Source organism: Dendrobates tinctorius, unplaced genomic scaffold (assembly GCF_039654945.1).
Source record: "Dendrobates tinctorius isolate UK_male_01 unplaced genomic scaffold, ASM3965494v1 ptg000120l, whole genome shotgun sequence".
NCBI classification, from domain to species: Eukaryota; Metazoa; Chordata; class Amphibia; order Anura; family Dendrobatidae; genus Dendrobates; species Dendrobates tinctorius.
The window spans coordinates 24,820,066-24,838,897 of record NW_027361788.1 but is presented as its reverse complement, the minus strand read 5'-3'; the positions used below and the strand labels follow the sequence as shown (position 1 = coordinate 24,838,897).

Genomic DNA, 18,832 nt, shown 5'->3' with positions numbered 1-18,832 from the left:
AGTATCTTGGGTGTGGTCGTATATTATGTTCGAGTCCCTGCGGCTGCATGTTTTGTGGCTGTTGGGCAGCCTGAACACGTGGGGTATTCCCTAACAAACAGGCTATTCTTGCATGTGTTCAGGCTGTCTAACATGTTACTCAAGCACGTCCAATATACTCGGATGAGACGTTATCTGAGCACGTTCGCGCATCACTAGTGACAGCCTCTGTTTAACCTATATGTCAGGAGCTTTTCCTGGCATATACAGTACATTGAACAGATACTGTAACAATTAAAAAAAAAAAAAAGTAAATGCAGACTCTAAACAGCTAAATAAAATTAAAAAATAATACTTAAGTTGGTCTCTTATGGTAAATGGACATGTTTCAGTTTGCAGTCTGTGTTGCTCTGGTCACTGGGGTCCTGCTCTTGGTAAATGCTGTTTTTGCTGAAGGAAGCCGTCGCCAGCCAGACATTTCCCCTGCAATGGCTACTAAAATGGGATCTGTGCACCCACGTGGCGGGCAATCTGGTATGGAGATCAGTGGTGTGCACCAGAAATGGATGTTGCCCATTGATGGGAATCCCTAGTTAATAGGGATAGGCAGTATGACAACCCGTGACCAGCAGCGCAGTCTATAAGGCTATTTAGTAAAGGTCTTGTAATATTAATACTTTAGAATATACTATTAAAATGACATGATATATGTGTGTGTGTGTGTATATATATATATACACACACAGTATATACAGTACAGACCAAAAGGTTGGACACACCTTCTCATTCAAAGAGTTTTCTTTATTTTCATGAGTATGAAGATTGTAGATTCACTCTGAAGGCATCAAAACTATGAATTAACACATGTGGAATAATATAATAAACAAAAAAGTGTAAACCAACTGAAAATATGTCTTATATTCTAGGTTCTTCAAAGTAGCCACCTTTTGCTTTGATTACTGCTTTGCACACTCTTGGCATTCTTTTTTTTTTTTTTACTTCAATAAATTTTTTTTGCATATTTTCGAAAAAGAAAACATTTTGATGAGCTTCAAGAGGTAGTCACCGGAAATGGTCTTCCAACAGTCTTGAAGGAGTTCCCAGAGATGCTTAGCACTTGTTGGCCATTTTGCCTTCACTCTGCGGTCCAGCTCACCCCAAACCATCTCGATTGGGTTCAGGTCTGGTGACTGTGGAGGCCAGGTCATCTGGCGTAGCACCCCATCACTCTTTTTCTTGGTCAAATAGCCCTTACACAGCCTGGAGGTGTGTTTGGGGTCATTGTCCTGTTGAAAAATAAATGATGGTCCAACTAAACGCAAACCGGATGGAATAGCATGCCGCTGCAAGATGCTGTGGTAGCCATGCTGGTTCAGTATGCCTTCAGTTTTGAATAAATCCCCAACAGCGTCACCAGCAAAGCACCATCACACCTCATCCTCCATGCTTCACGGTGGGAACCAGGCATGTAGAGTCCATCCGTTCACCTTTTCTGTGTTGCACAAAGACACCCTGGTTGGAACCAAAGATCTCAAATTTGGACTCATCAGACCAAAGCACAGATTTCCACTGGTCTAATGTCCATTCCTTGTGTTCTTTAGCCCAAACAAGTCTCTTCTGCTTGTTGCCTGTCCTTAGCAGTGGTTTCCTAGCAGCTATTTTACCATTGTGACGAGGTCAGCTTACGCTGAGTCGACTTTTTCTTTAGAGTGGATCCTCTGGGTTGTGGCACCCACCCACCTAGGGCGAGCTGACCTTGTGAGGAACCACTCCCTGTACAGGGAGTGTAAGGGGCAAGACCAAGGGGGTGAGCCACCACGACTGCTGGCACCAGACGGCCGGCTCAGATAGACACTAGGTACGAGTGTCTGACAACAAGGACGTGCAGGAAACAAGACAGGACAAGACGTAAGTTCAAGGTATCTTCATTAAGACAAATTCAGGATAACATTCAGTGCAAAACGTGATAACGAGCAAACACGGCAAGGTGCGTGCGTGGCACGCCAAGGTCCATGGAATAGTACATGCTAGAAGGCAAGCTTGGTTACTGGCAAGGACACGATGACATCGGACTCCGGACAGCTGACAGGGATCAGGGCATCAGGCTGTAGACTTCATGCTTGCAATCTCTGGCAGGGATGGCAGGCTCTGGGAATCCAGCAGGCAAACCAGGGTACAAGCAAGGAGGCATGACGGATCTTCAGGCATGGTGCATGTTAGGGAACACACCGCGGTCCAAGGCAAGATTCCAGGCAGAGTGCGTGCTAGAGGCACACCAGGGCAAGGTGCAAGGCAAGGTGCGTGTGTAGGGGACACGCCAGGTTCAAAGTGCGAAACACGGTGCGTGTGTAGGGGACACGCCAGGGTTCAAAGTTCAACATACAAGACTGGATGCGTGTATAGAGACACGCCAAGGGACAAGGCAGAGTCCCGTGCGTGCAGAGGGGCGCGCCAGGGTCGGGGTGCAAGGCAGAGTCCCGCGCGTGCAGAGGGGCGCGCCAGGGTCGGGGTGCAAGGCAGAGTCCCGCGCGTGCAGAGGGGCGCGCCAGGGTCCGGGTGCAAGGCAGAGTCCCGCGCGTGCGAGAGGGCATGACGGGGTACATGGCTAGACCTGCGCGTACTTTTACAGAAGCACGGGGAGGTATGCCACGGTGCAGGCGAGGGCCTGCGCGTGCTAAGAGAAGCACGGAGAGCACAGTGCAAAGACAGCGTAGGTGCAAGGAAACACAGAGAGCACGGCTGGGGCACTGGCTAGCTCGACGGGCTGCAGCACAAACAGGCAGGCAAGACTCCAGCGAACCTGGCTGGGGCACGGCTGAGGCACAAGCAGGAGGCTAGGAAGGCCAGGCTCATGCAAAGGGCACACGAAGAAACAAGGCAAAGTTAGGCAGGGTACGGAACAATGAGTGGAACGTAGGCAGAAACACAGAGCCAGGTCAGAGCGAGAACAGAGCTAGCAGCGGAGCGCAGGCCGAAGCCCAGAGCCGGGTCAAGGGAGAACCTTGAGACTAGACATTGAAATGTGCAAGAGAGCACAAAAGGACAGAGTACGGAAAACCAGGCAGAGACAAGAAACATGAGAAGCACTACAAGGCTCAGAATAGCAAAGACCAGACATCGCGGAACAGGCAAAGGCAGAGAACAGCGGAAGTACTACAAGGCAAGGCAAGGACAAACATAGCACGAGAGACAACACAAGACATGGCACGAGACAGGAGGCAGAGTACAAGCACAGAGCGTGTGCAGAGACGCACGACAGGGCAGAGTGCAAGGGCACAGAATACAGGGAGCGACCGAGCAGACCATGCAGGGAAGCAACACAATACTCAGGCCCCGACCATAGGAAGGGGAGGTCTGATATAGCACCTGCAGTTCAGGATCAGGGAAGGACTTCCGGTTCAGATCATAGAGAGCGTTGCTAGATCAGACTGGGCAGAACCATAGAGAAGGTCACATGATCAGGGCTCCAGGAATACATAGAGGATTGCAGAATCAGAGCAGAGACGGATGGTTACCTAGCAACGGTGTGCAGCCATGAGGTAAGGCGCGCATGCACACCGCTCCAGGCATCTTGCAGCACGAGACATAGCGGGCATGAGAATTCAGTGCACGTGCACACCGCTCCAGGAGTCATGCGGCATAACAGACATGGCGGGCATGACATGCATAACGGACATGACAACCATGAAGGCCTGCTGCACAAAGTCTCCTCTTAACAGTTGTTGTAGAGATGTGTCTGCTGCTAGAACTCTGGCATTGACTTCGTCTCTAATCTGAGCTGCTGTTAACCTGCGATTTCTGAGGCTGGTGACTCGGATGAACCTATCCTCCGCAGCAGAGGTGACTCTTGGTCTTCCTTTCCTGGGGCGGTCCTCATGTGAGCCAGTTTCTTTGTAGCGCTTGATGGTTTTTGCCACTGCACTTGGGGACACTTTCAAAGTTTTTCCAATTTTTTGGACTGACTGACCTTCATTTCTTAAAGTAATGATGGCCACTCGTTTTTCTTTACTCAGCTGCTTTTTTCTTGCCATAATACAAATTCTAACAGTCTATTCAGTAGGACTATCAGCTGTGTATCCATCAGACTTCTGCACAACACAACTGATGGTCCCAACCCCATTTATAAGGCAAGAAATCCCACTTATTAAACCTGACAGGGCACACCTGTGAAGTGAAAACCATTTCCGGTGACTACCTATTGAAGCTCATCAAGAGAATGCCAAGAGTGTGCAAAGCAGTAATCAAAGCAAAAGGTGGCTACTTTGAAGAACCTAGAATATAAGACATATTTTCAGTTGTTTCACACTTTTTTGTTAATTATATAATTCCACATGTGTTAATTCATAGTTTTGATGCCTTCAGAGTGAATCTACAATTTTCATAGTCATGAAAATAAAGAAAACTCTTTGAATGAGAAGGTGTGTCCAACCTTTTGGTCTGTACTGTGTGTATATATATATAAATATATAAATTGCAGAGTCACCGCCAATTAAAAGAATGTGGGTTGTCTGTCTGTACGTAAATTGATTTGTACTACTCATACATGACGACCGCTCCCATAAGTAGTGAATGAAGCCGTGCATGCATCCTGCTGCTTGCTCCCTCATTCCTGTGATCGGTGGAGAATCCTAGCAGTCGGTCCACTCCTGGTACATGAACCTTGACACGTGGACGTGTTGAGTTAGGTTTAAGGCTGGCGGCAGACAAGTCTGTAAAAATAGTCCTAGTTACCTGCAGAAAAAAGAAGCCGTTCTTTTTTACGTCCCTGTGCAATCCGTTCTCATTCATATATATTAAAACATACATGATCAAATACCGTGGTAAAGGTTGATAATAGAAATATATCCATAAAAATTGGTTCACTTTATTATTTTTGCTGCACCCATTGCCTTACATGGGTGAGTCTCAGAAGAAAGAAGTGTATGCTGCAAATTTTTTTTCCTAACGGACTGTTGAACCGAGAGATCGTTCATCTGACCAGCTTTATTGAATAACATTGGTCAGTGTTGTGTCTTATAAAAAAATTGAACAGCACACGTCAGATTTATACACTCGTCTGCATGAGCCCTAAAACCGGGAGGCTGGGAAGACCTGCCCATTGGCATTATTCTTGCATGTAATACCTTGTACACAGAAGACTGCATAAAGATGTGCTGCTTAAACTCAACATTATAAATGAAGGGCTCATGAATACAGGCTTTTATTTGGTTGTTTTATGGTTGTCATAGTACAAATAAACTTCTATGGGGGCTTCTCTACCTCTGTACCTCTTATATTAGTGGTCCACACCCATCTTCACTATAGACTTGTATCTTTTTGTTAGGATGCAAATAATTGATAAGATACTTTATAACATGTTACGCTCTTGATGTTAAATACTGCCTTGCATTTGATTGTCAGATGATTGGCCATGTGGAACATTTGTAAAACACTATCGAATCTTTAAAGTTTCTGCACCATGAGCTGTCCAGAGAAGAGTGGGGAGTGCTCTCCTCCACCAGCTAAACAGAGAAAAGTTTTGGACACTGAGGAAAAAAACAATGGAGTTCTTGATCTTCCAGATAGTCGTCAGGAAGTTGAGGCTGCTCAGACATTATGGGAGATGACCAATTGGAGGGAGAATGCAGAAGATAAGGAGCAGACAGGAAATGTTATTCCACACAATACAGAAAATGGCGCAGTGGAAGACACACATGCAAGGCTACCTGTGTGTACACCCGAAAGGGGAGATACGGGAGAAAGTGCAACAGGAACCCCTCACATCCCTGAAGGCGGTGAAACCGGAGAGAAGAAAACACCATCCAAGCAAGAGTCATTAAGAAGGGAAGCAGCAGGGAATGGAGATTCAGATGATCAACGGAGAAGATGTGCCCCACCGAGCCTAGAGATAGCAGACACAGAAGAGTCGGCTGTTTTGTCACCCCTGTCCTCAGATTCAGAAACGGGTGACCGTCGATCTTGCAGCGAGGGTGACTGCTGTATTGTTTCTGTTGGCACTCAGGCTACTGGTAGTGATCGCTCCCTGCAGGCTCTCGAGTCAGTGCAGCAGGAGCTAAGGTCAGTGAATGAACGGGCCGACCGTGCTCTACTGCAGCTGAAACGAAGGTACGGACAGCTCAGAAAACCACACATACAGAAACGCAATGCGATCATACGCACCATCCCAGGTTTTTGGGTTACTGCTGTATCCTATAACAAATGTGTTACTCTTTTTATGACATTTTATTTTTCCCCTTCTCTGTGAAGACAGTAAGAAGTATTTATGTAAAAATAATGCACTGCAAAGTATTTGTTATACAGTAGTGTTCAAAATAATAGAAGTGTGTTCAAAAACATGAGTTGATTACAAAAATCTTTATGCTAGCTTTTAATTTTCATGCATTGGGAACATTGCACGCTGTTGTCTAATATACCCACAGTTTTTTTAAAGTTGCTTCACATCTCTGTTGCATAGAGTCAACCAAGTTCTGGCCCCTGTCAACTGTTATTCCAGACCAGGTTGCTTGGACTACATCTTATAATTTTTTGTCATTTGATGACTCTGCCTCAGAAACGGCATTTTTAATGTCACTCCATAGGTGTTCTATCAGATTAAGGTCCGGGGATTGGGCTGGCCAGTCCATAATCTCAATTTTGTTGGACTTGAACCATTATTTTGCTCATTTACTGGTGTGTTTAGGGTCGTTGTCTTGTTGAAACACCCATTTCAAGGGCATATCCTTTTCGGCGTCAGGCAACATGACCTCTTCAAGTATTTTAATATATGCAAACTGGTCCATGATCTCTGGAATGCAGTAAATAGGTCCGGCACCATAGTAAGAGAAACAAGCCCATATCATGATGTTTCCACCACCATGCTTCACTGTCTTCAGGGTGTACTGTGGCTTGAATGCAGAGTTTGGGGGTCGTCTGACGAACTGTCTGCGGCCCTTGGACCCCCCCAAAAAAGAAAAAAAAAACAATTTTACTTTCATAAGTCCATAAAATGTTTCTCCATTTCTCTTTAGGCCAGTTGATGTGTTCTTTGGCAAATTGTATCCGCTTCAGTACATGTGGGGTTTTTTTAAGAGTGGGACTTTGCAGCAATTTCTTGCTAAGAGGTTAGCTTCACATAGAAAAATATTTAGAATTGAGAGTCCTCAGTGGTTGATACCTTTTAATGGCTGACTGAAAAGATGGTAACACATTGCAAGCTTTCGAAACTACTCAGGTCTCTTCATCAGGCTAGACTAATACAACATCTGAAGAATCACATATTTATACACAAGACAGCACAGAAATAATGCAATAGAAAAGACAAGTGATGTGAAGCAGAATTGTAATTATGGGAGAGGGATAAATATTGGAACAGTGCATAGATAAGGAGTGTGAAAGTTATATTGTCCTCTGATTGGTGTCTGGTTCTGTGTTGATGTTGTATTAGTGTGTGCCTGATGAAGAGACCTGAGTAGTCTCAAAAGCTTGCAATGTGTTACCATCTTTTCAGTTAGCCATTAAAAGGTATCAGCCACCGAGGACTCTCAATTCTAAATATTTTTCAATCTACTGGCTAACACGGTGCAAAGATATATAGCTTCACATAGGCATCTAACTGTCAGGCTGGGTTCACACGTAGCGGAATTCCCATGGAAGTTACCGCGAGAATTCCGGAATTCCATTCCGCGGGAAAATCGCATTTTAAATTCCCGCGGAAAAACTAGCAATTTGCAAGCGTAATTAGCTTGCAGAATGCTAGCGTTTTGCAAGCGATCTGTAGCATCGCTTGGAGAACTGATTGACAGGTTGGTCACACTCGTCAAATATAGTGTTTGACTAGTGTCATCAACTTTTTACTATTGAGGCTGCCTATGCAGCGTCAGTAGTAAAAGATAAAATGTAAAAAATAGAATGTTATTCTCACCTTCCGACGGCCGGCGATCTTCTTCCCGCCTCTCTCCACGCTCCCGGCATCTTCCGGTTCTTTGCGCGAATGACCGTGAGACGTTGCGCCCTCGCGAGACCGCGACGTCATCACGGTCATTCTCGCAAAGGATTACTGGGACCGGAAGATGCCGTGAGTGTGGAGCGAGGCGGGAAAAAGATCGCCGGCCATCTGAAGGTGAGAATAACAATATTTTTTATTTTAATTCTTTTTTTTACAGGGATATGGTACCCAGAGCCCGGAGGGGAATCTCCTCCGGACCGTGGGTACCATCCTCAAATGTTATGCTTACTTTTCGCATGGTGGGCACAGCCACATGTGGAAAGTAAGCAGAACAATTCATTCCTATGTGTGCGGGATTGCCGCGATTCCACAAAATTAATGAGCATGCTGCGTATTTTACCACGATGCGATACCGCCGTTGGAAAATCCGCAGCATTAGCACAGCATTGCGGAATCCCATAGGATTGCATGGGATGCTGTTTTTTTGCATTTTCGCGGCAAAATCGCGCATTTAAAATCGCCGCAAAAACGCTACGTGTGAACCCAGCCTCACAGTTCTCACAGGTACAGTTGTGGCCAAAAGTATTGACACCCCTGCAATTCTGTCAGATAATACTCAGTTTCTTCCTGAAAATGATTGCAAACCCAAATTCTTTGGTATTATTATCTTCATTTAATTTGTCTTAAATGAAAAAACACAAAAAGAATTTTCCTAAAGCCAAATTGGATATAATTCCACACCAAACATAAAAAAGAGGGTGGACAAAAGTATTGGCACTGTTCGAAAAATCATGTGATGCTTCTCTAATTTTTGTAATTAACAGCACCTGTAACTTACCTGTGGCACCTAACAGGTGTTGGCAATAACTAAATCACACTTGCAGCCAGTTGACATGGATTAAAGTTGACTCAGCCTCTGTCCTGTGTCCTTGTGTGTACCACATTGAGCATGGAGAAAAGAAAGAAGACCAAAGAACTGTCTGAGGACTTGAGAAGCCAAATTGTGAGGAAGCATGAGCAATCTCAAGGCTACAAGTCCATTTCCAAAGACCTGAATGTTCCTGTGTCTACCGTGCGCAGTGTCATCAAGAAGTTTAAAGCCCATGTCACTGTGGCTAACCTCCCTAGATGTGGACGGAAAAGAAAAATTGACGAGATATTTCAACGCAAGATTGTGGGGATGTTGGATAAAGAACCTCGACTAACATCCAAACAAGTTCAAGCTGCCCTTCAGTCCGAGGGTACAACAGTGTCAACCCGTACTATCCGTCGGCATCGGAATGAAAAGGGACTGTATGGTAGGAGACCCAGGAAGACCCCACTTCTTACCCAGAGACATAAAAAGCCAGGCTGGAGTTTGCCAAAACTTACCTGAAAAAGCCTAAAACGTTTTGGAAGAATGTTCTCGGGTCAGATGAGACAAAAGTAGAGCTTTTTGGGCAAAGGCATCAACATAGAGTTTACAGGAGAAAAAAAGAGGCATTCAAAGAAAAGAACACGGTCCCTACAGTCAAACATGGCGGAGGTTCCCTGATGTTTTGGGGTTGCTTTGCTGCCTCTAGCACTGGACTGCTTGAACGTGTGCATGGCATTATGAAGTCAGAAGACTACCAACAAATTTTGCAGCATAATGTAGGGCCCAGTGTGAGAAAGCTGGGTCTCCCTCAGAGGTCATGGGTCTTCCAGCAGGACAATGACCCAAAACACACTTCAAAAAGCATTAGAAAATGGTTTGAGAGAAAGCACTGGAGACTTCTAAGGTGGCCAGCAATGAGTCCAGACCTGAATCCCATAGAACACCTGTGGAGAGATCTAAAAATGGCAGTTTTGAGAAGTCACCCTTCAAATATCAGGGACCTGGAGCAGTTTGCCAAAGAAGAATGGTCTAAAATTCCAGCAGAGCATTGTAAGAAACTCATTGATGGTTACCGGAAGCGGTTGGTCGCAGTCATTTTGGCTAAAGGTTGTGCAACCAAGTATTAGGCTGAGGGTGCTAATACTTTTGTCTGGCCCATTTTAGGAGTTTGGTGTGAAATTATCAATGTTTTGCTTTTTGCTTCATTCTCTTTTGTGTTTTTTCATTTAAGACAAATTAAATGAAGATAATAATACCAAAGAATTTGTGTTTGCAATCATTATAATAATAAATTTTATTTTTATAGCGCCGACATATTCCGCAGCACTTTACATTTCAGAGGGGATTTGTACAGACAATAGACATTACAGCATAACAATAATCACATACAGTAGATTATAACAAATACCAAGAGGAAAGAGGGCCCTGCTCGCAAGCTTACAGTCTATGAGGAAAGAGGTAGACACGAAAGGTGGGTGGTAACAATTGCCCTGATTGTATGGACCAGCCTTAATGTTAAGTGTGCAACAGTACAGACACAGAGGGCTAATGGATGCATAAAGCATGTGGGAACATGATGCGGGAAATCTGGTTATGGTAAAACTTTTGGCTGTGCCACACAGGGATAGATTAGGTTAATGTGTTGAGGTGATAGGCCAGTCTGAATAAATGCGTTTTCAGGGCACGCTTAAAATTTTGGGGATTGGGGACTAATCGTATTGACCTGGGAAGTACATTCCAAAGAATTGGCGCGGCGCGTGTAAAGTCTTGGAGACGGGAGTGGGAGGTTCTGACTATTGAGGATGCTAACCTCAGGTCATCAGCAGAACGGAGGGCGTGGGTAGGGTGGTATACTGAAACAAGGGAGGAGATGTAGGGTGGTGCTGAGCCATGGAGGGCTTTGTGGGTGAGGGTAATAAGTTTATACTGAATTCTGGAGTGGATGGGTAGCCAGTGTAATGACTGGCACAAGGTAGAGGCATCGGTGTAACGATTGGTGAGGAATATTATCCTGGCTGCAGCATTCAAGACAGATTGGAGAGGGGAGAGTTTGGTAAGAGGGAGACCGATTAGAAGAGAGTTACAATAGTCCAGACGAGAATGAATAAGAGAAACGGTAAGAGTTTTTGCAGAGTCAAAAGTAAGAAAAGGTCGAATTCTAGAAATGTTTTTGAGGTGCAGATGACAAGAGCGAGCCACTGATCGAATGTGGGGGGCAAAGGAAAGCTCGGAATCAAGTATGACCCCAAGACAGCGGGCCTGTTGCTGGGGAGTAATAGTGGAACCACACACAGAAATGGCAATGTCGGGTATAGGTACATTAGTAGAGGGAGGAAACACCAGGAGTTCAGTCTTTGACAGGTTCAGTTTCAGATATAGTGAGGACATGATGTTAGACACAGCGTTTAGACAATCGCCTGTGTTTTCTAGAAAGGCTGGCGTGATGTCAGGAGAAGAAGCGTATAATTGGGTGTCATGAGCATAGAGATGGTACTGGAAACCAAATCTACTGATTGTTTGACCAATAGGGGCAGTGTACAAGGAGAAGAGGAGGGGGCCTAGAACTGATCCTTGGGGGACCCCAACAGTAAGGGGAAGGTGAGAGGAGGAGGAACCGGCAAAAGATACAGTAAAGGAGCGGTCGGAGAGATAGGAGGAGAACCAGGAGAGAACAGTGTCCTTGAGGCCAATGGAACGGAGCATAGTGAGGAGGAGCTGATGATCCACAGTGTCGAATGCTGCAGAGAGATCCAAGAGAATTAGCATGGAGTAATGACCATTTGATTTAGCTGTTAGCAGATCATTAGAGACTTTGGTGAGGGCAGTTTCAGTGGAGTGTAAAGAGCGGAAACCGGATTGGAGAGGGTCGAGAACAGAGTTTTCTGAGAGATAGCGGATAAGACGGGAGTGGACCAGACGTTCCAGGAGTTTAGAGATGAAGGGAAGATTAGAGACAGGTTTATAGTTAGCGGCACAGTTTTGATCGAGGGATGGTTTTTTAAGTAGTGGATGTATGATGGCATGCTTAAATGAGGAGGGAAAAATACCAGAAGAGAGAGAGAGGTTAAATATTTTAGTTAGGTGAGGGGTGACAGCAGGGGACAGGGACTGGAGGAGATGTGACGGAAATGGGTCACTGGTGCAAGTAGTTGGGCGAGAAGATGCAAGGAGCCTGCTTACTTCTTCTTCTGTGACTGGTTCAAAATCAGAGAGTGAGCTAGATGCAGTGGGGGAGGGAGGACAGTGCATGGTATGAGGTGATTGGGAGATAATTTCCTGTCGAATCTGGTCAATTTTTTCTTTGAAGTAATTGGCCAGATCGTCAGCTCGGAGCTCTGTGGTTGGGGCCTGTACTCTTGGATTGAGTAGAGAATGAAAAGTGTCAAAGAGACGTTTCGGGTTATTGGACAGTGAGGTGATGAGGGTGTTGAAATAGATTTGTTTTGAGAGGTGAAGGGCAGTGTTGTATGTTCTAAGCATAAACTTATAATGGATGAAATCTTCGTGTAGATTGGATTTTCTCCACAGTCGTTCGGCGCACCTGGAGCACCGCTGCAGGAAACGTGTTTGCACCGTGTGCCAGGGCTGTCGCCGTCTGCGTCGTGGTGTTCTATTTATAGGGGGTGCAAATTCATCCAGGGCACTTTGAAGTGTTTCATTGTAATGCTTCAATGCAGAATCAGGACATGAGAGGGAGGAGATAGGGGCCAATGAAGACTGCAAGTTCTGCATAAGTTTCTGGGTGTTAATGGCCTGTATGTTTCTATAAGTCTGGACAGTGGGGGTGACCTGAGCGGCCTGGCAGTTCTTGATAGAGAATGAAAGAAGATTGTGGTCAGAGAGCGGGAGAGGGGAGTTTGCAAAATCATCCACTGCACAAAGCCGAGAGAAGACCAAGTCAAGGGAGTTTCCGTCTTCATGCGTTGGAGAATTAGTAAGCTGCGAAAGGCCAAATGAGGAGGTTAGAGATAAAAGGTGAGTAGCAGATGGGAAGAGCAATGGGGATGTTGAAATCTCCCATGATGAGGGTAGGGATGTCACAGGAGAGAAAATGTGGAAGCCAAGTGGCAAAATGATCCAGGAACTGATGGGAGGGGCCGGGAGGACGATACACCACCGCCACTCGCATGGAGAAGGGGGTGTAGAGTCTGACGGCATGGACCTCAAAAGAAGGGAAGACTAGTGAGGGTACTTGAGGGATAACCTGAAAGGTACATTTTGGTGATAGGAGCAGACCAACGCCTCCACCTGCTCTACTGTCTGATCTTGGGGTATGAGAGAAGTGTAGCCCCCCGTATGAAAGAGCAGCAGCAGCGGTAGTGTCTGACTGCTGGATCCAGGTTTCAGTAAGAGCCAGGAGGTTAAGAGAATTAGAAAGGAAAAAGTCATGGATGAAGGAGAGTTTGTTACACACTGAGCGCGAATTCCAAAGTGCACAATTAAGAGAGACAGATGGCATGCAGGGAATATTAATAAGATTAGAGGGGTTTCTAAGTGTAGCAGACGGGGGGTTTGACTTTCTGTAACATGGGGGACCAGGGTTGGGAGCAATGTCTCCTGCGACTAGGAGAAGGAGGATAGAAAGAGTGAGCAGATGGTTAAGTGATTTGTGAGAGCGTCTCTCATTATCTGACAGAATTGCAGGGGTGTCAATACTTTTGGCCACAACTGTAACTTGAGACTGTCTTTGATTATCCTGGAGCTGATCATTGGCTGAGCCTTTGCCATTCTGGCTATTCTTCCATCCATTCGTACGGTAGTCTTCCCTTTTCTTCCACGTCTCTCTGGTTTAGCTTTCCATTTTAAAGCATTGTAGATCATATTAACTGAACAGCCTATCATTGTCTGCACACTTTAAGGCTATGTGCACACGTTGCGGATTTTGTGCGTTTTTGCTGCTTTTTTTCGCAGCGAAAACGCATACAATAAGCAACCCATTGTATTCAATGGCATTCCGCACATGCTGTGCTAATGCTGCGTATTTTTCCGCGGCGGAATCTCATAGCGGGAAAAATACGCAGCATGCTCATTCTTTTTGCGGAATCGCGAGGATTCCGCACACATAGGAATGCATTGTTCCGCTTATTTTCTGCATGTGGCTATGCCCACCATGCGCAAAGTATGCGGAAAATGTGTGGATGGTACCCAGGATCTGGAGGAGAGGAGACTCTCCTCCAAGCCCTGGGTACCATATCCCTGTTAAAAAAAAAAAAAAAGAATTAAAATAAAAAATAGTGATATTCTCACCTTCCGGCGGCCCCCAGAGTCCTTCTCAGACCTCAGCGATGCTCCTGGCAACTCCCGTTCCCAGTGATGCCTTGCGACAATGACCTGTGATGACGTAGCAGTCTCACGAGATGCTACGTCATCTGGGGTCATTGTCGCAAGGCATCGCTGGGGAACGGGACTTGCCAGGAGCATCACTGAGGCCTGGAAACGCTGCGGGGGACGCCGGAAGGTGAGAATAACAAGATTTTTTATTATTATTATTATTATTTTTAACATTATATCTTTTTACTATGTTTGACGAGTGTGGCCAACCTGTCAATCAGTTTTCCAAGCGATGCTACAGATCGCTTGGAAAACGCTAGCATTCTGCAAGCTAATTACGCTTGAAAAACACTAGTTTTTCGTGAGAATTCCGCATGCGGATTTCCTGCGAATTTCCCGCTGCAGGGAGTTGCGAATTTCCGGGGCAATTCCGCACGTGTGCACATAGCCTAAGACTGTGTTCACACACAGCGTTTTTTTAGTGTTTTTTTTTTTAGCGGTTTTTACCGCGGTTTTCACTATAAAACCGCTAAAAATAAGCTTCCCAGTCACTTCTATGCATTTTGCACTTTTGTGCACATTGATGCGTTTTTTACCGCGAAAAAAACGCATTGCGGTAAAAACCGCAGCATGCTAATTAATTTTGCGGATTTTTCCACGGTTTTGGCTTCTTCCATGCGGTTTGAAACCGCTGCGGAAAAAAAACGCGGAAAAATAGGTGCGGTTTCTGGGAAGGGATTCAGGTTTTTGAGCAGAAATTTTCTGCAACGTGTGCACTTAGCCTAAAAGTTTTTGCCCTCTCCAATCAACTTTTTAATCAACGTACGCTGTTCTTTTGAACAATGTCTCAAACAACCCATATTTCTCAGGCTTGTACAATATGTCCTGGCTTCACCCTTAAATAAGGGCCACCTGATTCTTCACAGAATGATTGACCGCTCTAATCGATCTCCACACTGCTATTATTTTGAACACCCCCCTTTCATTTATTTATTCTAATACACAGACTCAAAAACATGCAGAACTTGAATGCTGAGTGTTCATTTTCTTAGAATCTACTCCATCAACTGGTAAATTGACATGGTAGTATAATTTATACCAAAAGCAGTGATTTATCTGGTTAGTCATATTGGACTGCTATTATTTTGAACACTACTATATCTGATTAGAGGTTTTAACAACAGTAGATGTCAGTGAGGGAGTGGTAAGAGGGGGGATAGGTGTTGAGGAATTACTGTATATACTCGTGTATAAGCCGACCCCCTTAATTTTGTCACAGAAAACTGGGAAAACTTATTGACTCGCGTATAAGCCGAGGGTGCACAGTGAGTGGCCCCAGATAATGCTGCACAGTGAGTGGCCCCATATAATGCTGCACAGTGTGTGGCCCCAGTTATGCTGCACAATGTGTGGCCCCAGTTATGCTGCACAGTGTGTGGCCCCAGTTATGCTGCACAGTGTGTGGCCCCAGATAATGCTGCACAGTGTGTGGCCCCAGATAATGCTGCACAGTGAGTGGCCCCAGATAATGCTGCACAGTGAGTGGCCCCAGATAATGCTGCACAGTGAGTGGCCCCAGATAATGCTGCACAGTGAGTGGCCCCAGATAATGCTGCACAGTGAGTGGCCCCAGATAATGCTGCACAGTGAGTGGCCCCAGATAATGCTGCACAGTGAGTGGCCCCAGATAATGCTGCACAGTGTGTGGCCCCATCATATTGCTGCCGCTACCTCCGTTACAAAAAAAAACAACTGTATACTCACCTTCGTTGCTGCCCCCTGCTCATCAGCATTGCGGGCTCTGCAGTGACTGTGCAGGCAGAGGGCACGATCGCGCCCTCTAACCTGAATGTCACTGCAGAGGACGCAAGACAGCAGAGCGTAGGGATAGGTGAATATGCCTCCCCCCCCCCAGTTCATACTCACCCGGTCCTGGCGCTTGTCTCTGCAGCTCCCCTGCTTGTTCCATGTTGTCGGCGCTGCTCTCTTCCTGCTTCAGCGGTCACGTGGTACCGCTCATTAAATATGCGCATATTTAATGAGCGGGTACCATTTGACAGCTGAAGCAGGAAGAGCGCAGCGCCGACAACATGGAAAACAAGCAGGGGAGCTGCAGAGAAGGGTGAGTATGATCTGACGCCCCCCCCCCCCCCCCCCCCGTATATGACTCGTGTATAAGCCAAGAGGGGGACTTTCAGCCCAAAAAAATGGGCTGAAAATCTCGGCTTATACACGAGTATATACGGTACACGGTTTAGATCACCACAAGTTCTGTATCATAGGAAGTTTTGGGCATCAAAACCTTACTGCATGAGCAAGGCCTAAAAGTGTCTCTTATTTCTCTCCAAACTGTTTTTACATTTTATGTGGACATTAAAGTAATCTCATTATCTAAGGTGTTCATATAATAAGAATTCTTTGAAAATATTCCCCATATTTTCCTTAACATTAACCTATTTTAGTTTCTTAATCACCCGCAACTTTCTGCGATGATTGACGACCGTGATGAAGATACATTAAGTTACATGAACAATTTACAGGTAGGTGGATATACCCATTATGTATGTGAACCTGCTTATCTCATACTTGCTTATGCTTAAAGGGGTTTGATCAATACATAATCTGGCGTGGGCTCTCTTTATCAGATCACACCCTGGTTCATGGACCCCTAGGCCCAATTTCTGCAGCCAGTGTATGTGCATTTGCCAAATGCCTTCTGTACTTGCATGTAAGCAATCATGTGGTTAAATCGCAGGGTTGTATAGTCCCTATCTCAGGATCGCTGGTCGGAGCCCAAGCAATTAAACCAATTATCCTCTATCACATGGATAGGGGATAATTTTAGGTTTTTTAGGGAATAATCCTTTATTTCTGGAAATTACGTACAGAAAATCCAGATCTCTGCTTAATTTAGCCCATGCAATTCTGAGACCTAGAAATGTTATTACACCAGAAGTCGTTGTTTTTGTTTAATTTTCTCTTTATCAGTACCATAATTTTTAATTTTTAGGTAGAGGACTTTACACACATAAAGTCTAGTTGCAAGATAAAATTCTACTTTAACTCCAATCCTTACTTCAAGAACGATGTGATCATCAAGGAGTTTCAGTATGCTTCCTCTGGTGAGTATTGAGTTGGCAAATCAGTCCGGGGAATGGGATTTCTGTGTAACACTCCTCTGTTGTGTGCTGAACTATGGGCTGGAATCGTTAAGCAGAATTCTTGCTTAAGGCCTGTTTCACACTTCAGTTATTTGACGTCAGTCAAAATCTGCTGTTTTTCTAAAAAAAAAAACATCCGCAATTTTTTTTGGCGGATCCGTTTTTTGTCCCCATAGACTTGCATTAGCGGCGGATTTTGAATGATGGTCGCCCGTTGCATCCGTTTTTTGACGGATCCGTTTGAATTTTAGCGTCCGCCGGCTGGAGTAGACGGACAGTGTAACGTTTTTTTTCCAGCGGCGGACCTCTATTTTAAACTGTGCATGGATGGAAGATTTTCCTTTTCATGCAGTTTAACCCTAAAAGGCGTTCTGGAAGCGGCGAAAAAAATCTCTCTATCTCGCTTTAAATTTCAAGTACTTAGCGGCTGCAGCGGATCCGTCCAAGAAACGGATCCGGTGGCATCCGTTCGTTGCGAAGTGAATCCATTTTTTCACACTTTGGCGGTTTGCAACTGACGTCAAACAACTGAAGTGTGAAACAGGCCTAAAACAGCTTGAAATGTTGCAAAATTGTTGCACAACTCAAAACTGAGCAAAAATGTATCGACTTTTGACATTTTTATGCTAGTCCCAGCCAGTGTCTGTGCGAACATACCAGTTCGGGGATTCAATTCAGGCATCGCGAGCACTATCAATCAAGAAGTGGTAAGGTACACGGCATGGTGATTGATGAGGCACAACAGTGCCCTGAGCACTTGGCCATACCAGGTGTACACTGGAGCCTCTTGGATCCCCAGAACTAGGCTCTGAAATGCCCCCTTCTGAATGCTCCACTTATTCTCTATGAGACTACTGAAGGGACCGGAGTACAACATTTGAATCTGGTGGTCCTACTGCTTCGTTCCTGCCAGAAGGTTCAGCGCTCCATTTTCAAAAATGGTGGGGGTCATATCTACTTTTAATGATGTTTATGACCTTTTAATGTGTTTGAGTTCTTAGCCTCCATGTCATTGATCTGGCCAGTTCTTAGGAATGCAGCTAAATATTGCATTTACTATTTAGAGAGACAATATGAAATTATGCACAAATATTTTTAGAGCTGTTAATGAAAGGGAGAGGTCCATTCTTGAGGTGGGTAACCTTTTGTCTCATTGTGGGTGTTTAACTGCTTTTCCTATGATGTTTAGTCATAAGTGGTGCAGAATGTTGTGTATTCTTGAACCTTTGTATGTTTACTGAACATTGAACTTATAAATTATATCTATATTTGTTTTGTCTTTAACAATGACTACATTTTTCCTGGAAAAACATTTGATTTATTTAAATTGTCAGTGGTAAAACCTATAATACTAATAAAAAAAATACTTCATGCCGATATCAGCTCCAAAAAAACATAGTGGTGCAGTGCACCTACTATCTGTGTGTTGTGATATTTTCCTATAATTGAACGACCCATAACTTTCATCTTTCCATCGATATAGCCATATGATTGTGGTTTTTTTTTTAATAATTTTCGGACATGTTCTCATTTTGAATGACATCATTCACTTTTCTAACAGAAAAAAAAAATCCCACAGTTTCACATTTTTTTTTGGGGGGGGGGGGTTGTGTCTACAGCATTAATTTTTTGGTTAAAATT

At 44.8% G+C, this 18,832-nt stretch overlaps 1 protein-coding gene across 1 annotated transcript in view; it reads left to right on the top strand.

The window, feature by feature from the left end:
• The window catches only part of LOC141101687 (uncharacterized), a 35,362-nt gene that overhangs the window by 2,625 nt on the left and 13,905 nt on the right, over window positions 1-18,832 (top strand). Inside the window, exons 2-4 of the mRNA XM_073590964.1 lie at window positions 5,380-6,163; window positions 16,493-16,574; window positions 17,045-17,152. Coding sequence (XP_073447065.1) covers window positions 5,438-6,163; window positions 16,493-16,574; window positions 17,045-17,152 — 916 coding nt within the window. The 5' untranslated portion in view covers window positions 5,380-5,437. The remainder of the gene's footprint in view (window positions 1-5,379; window positions 6,164-16,492; window positions 16,575-17,044; window positions 17,153-18,832) is intronic.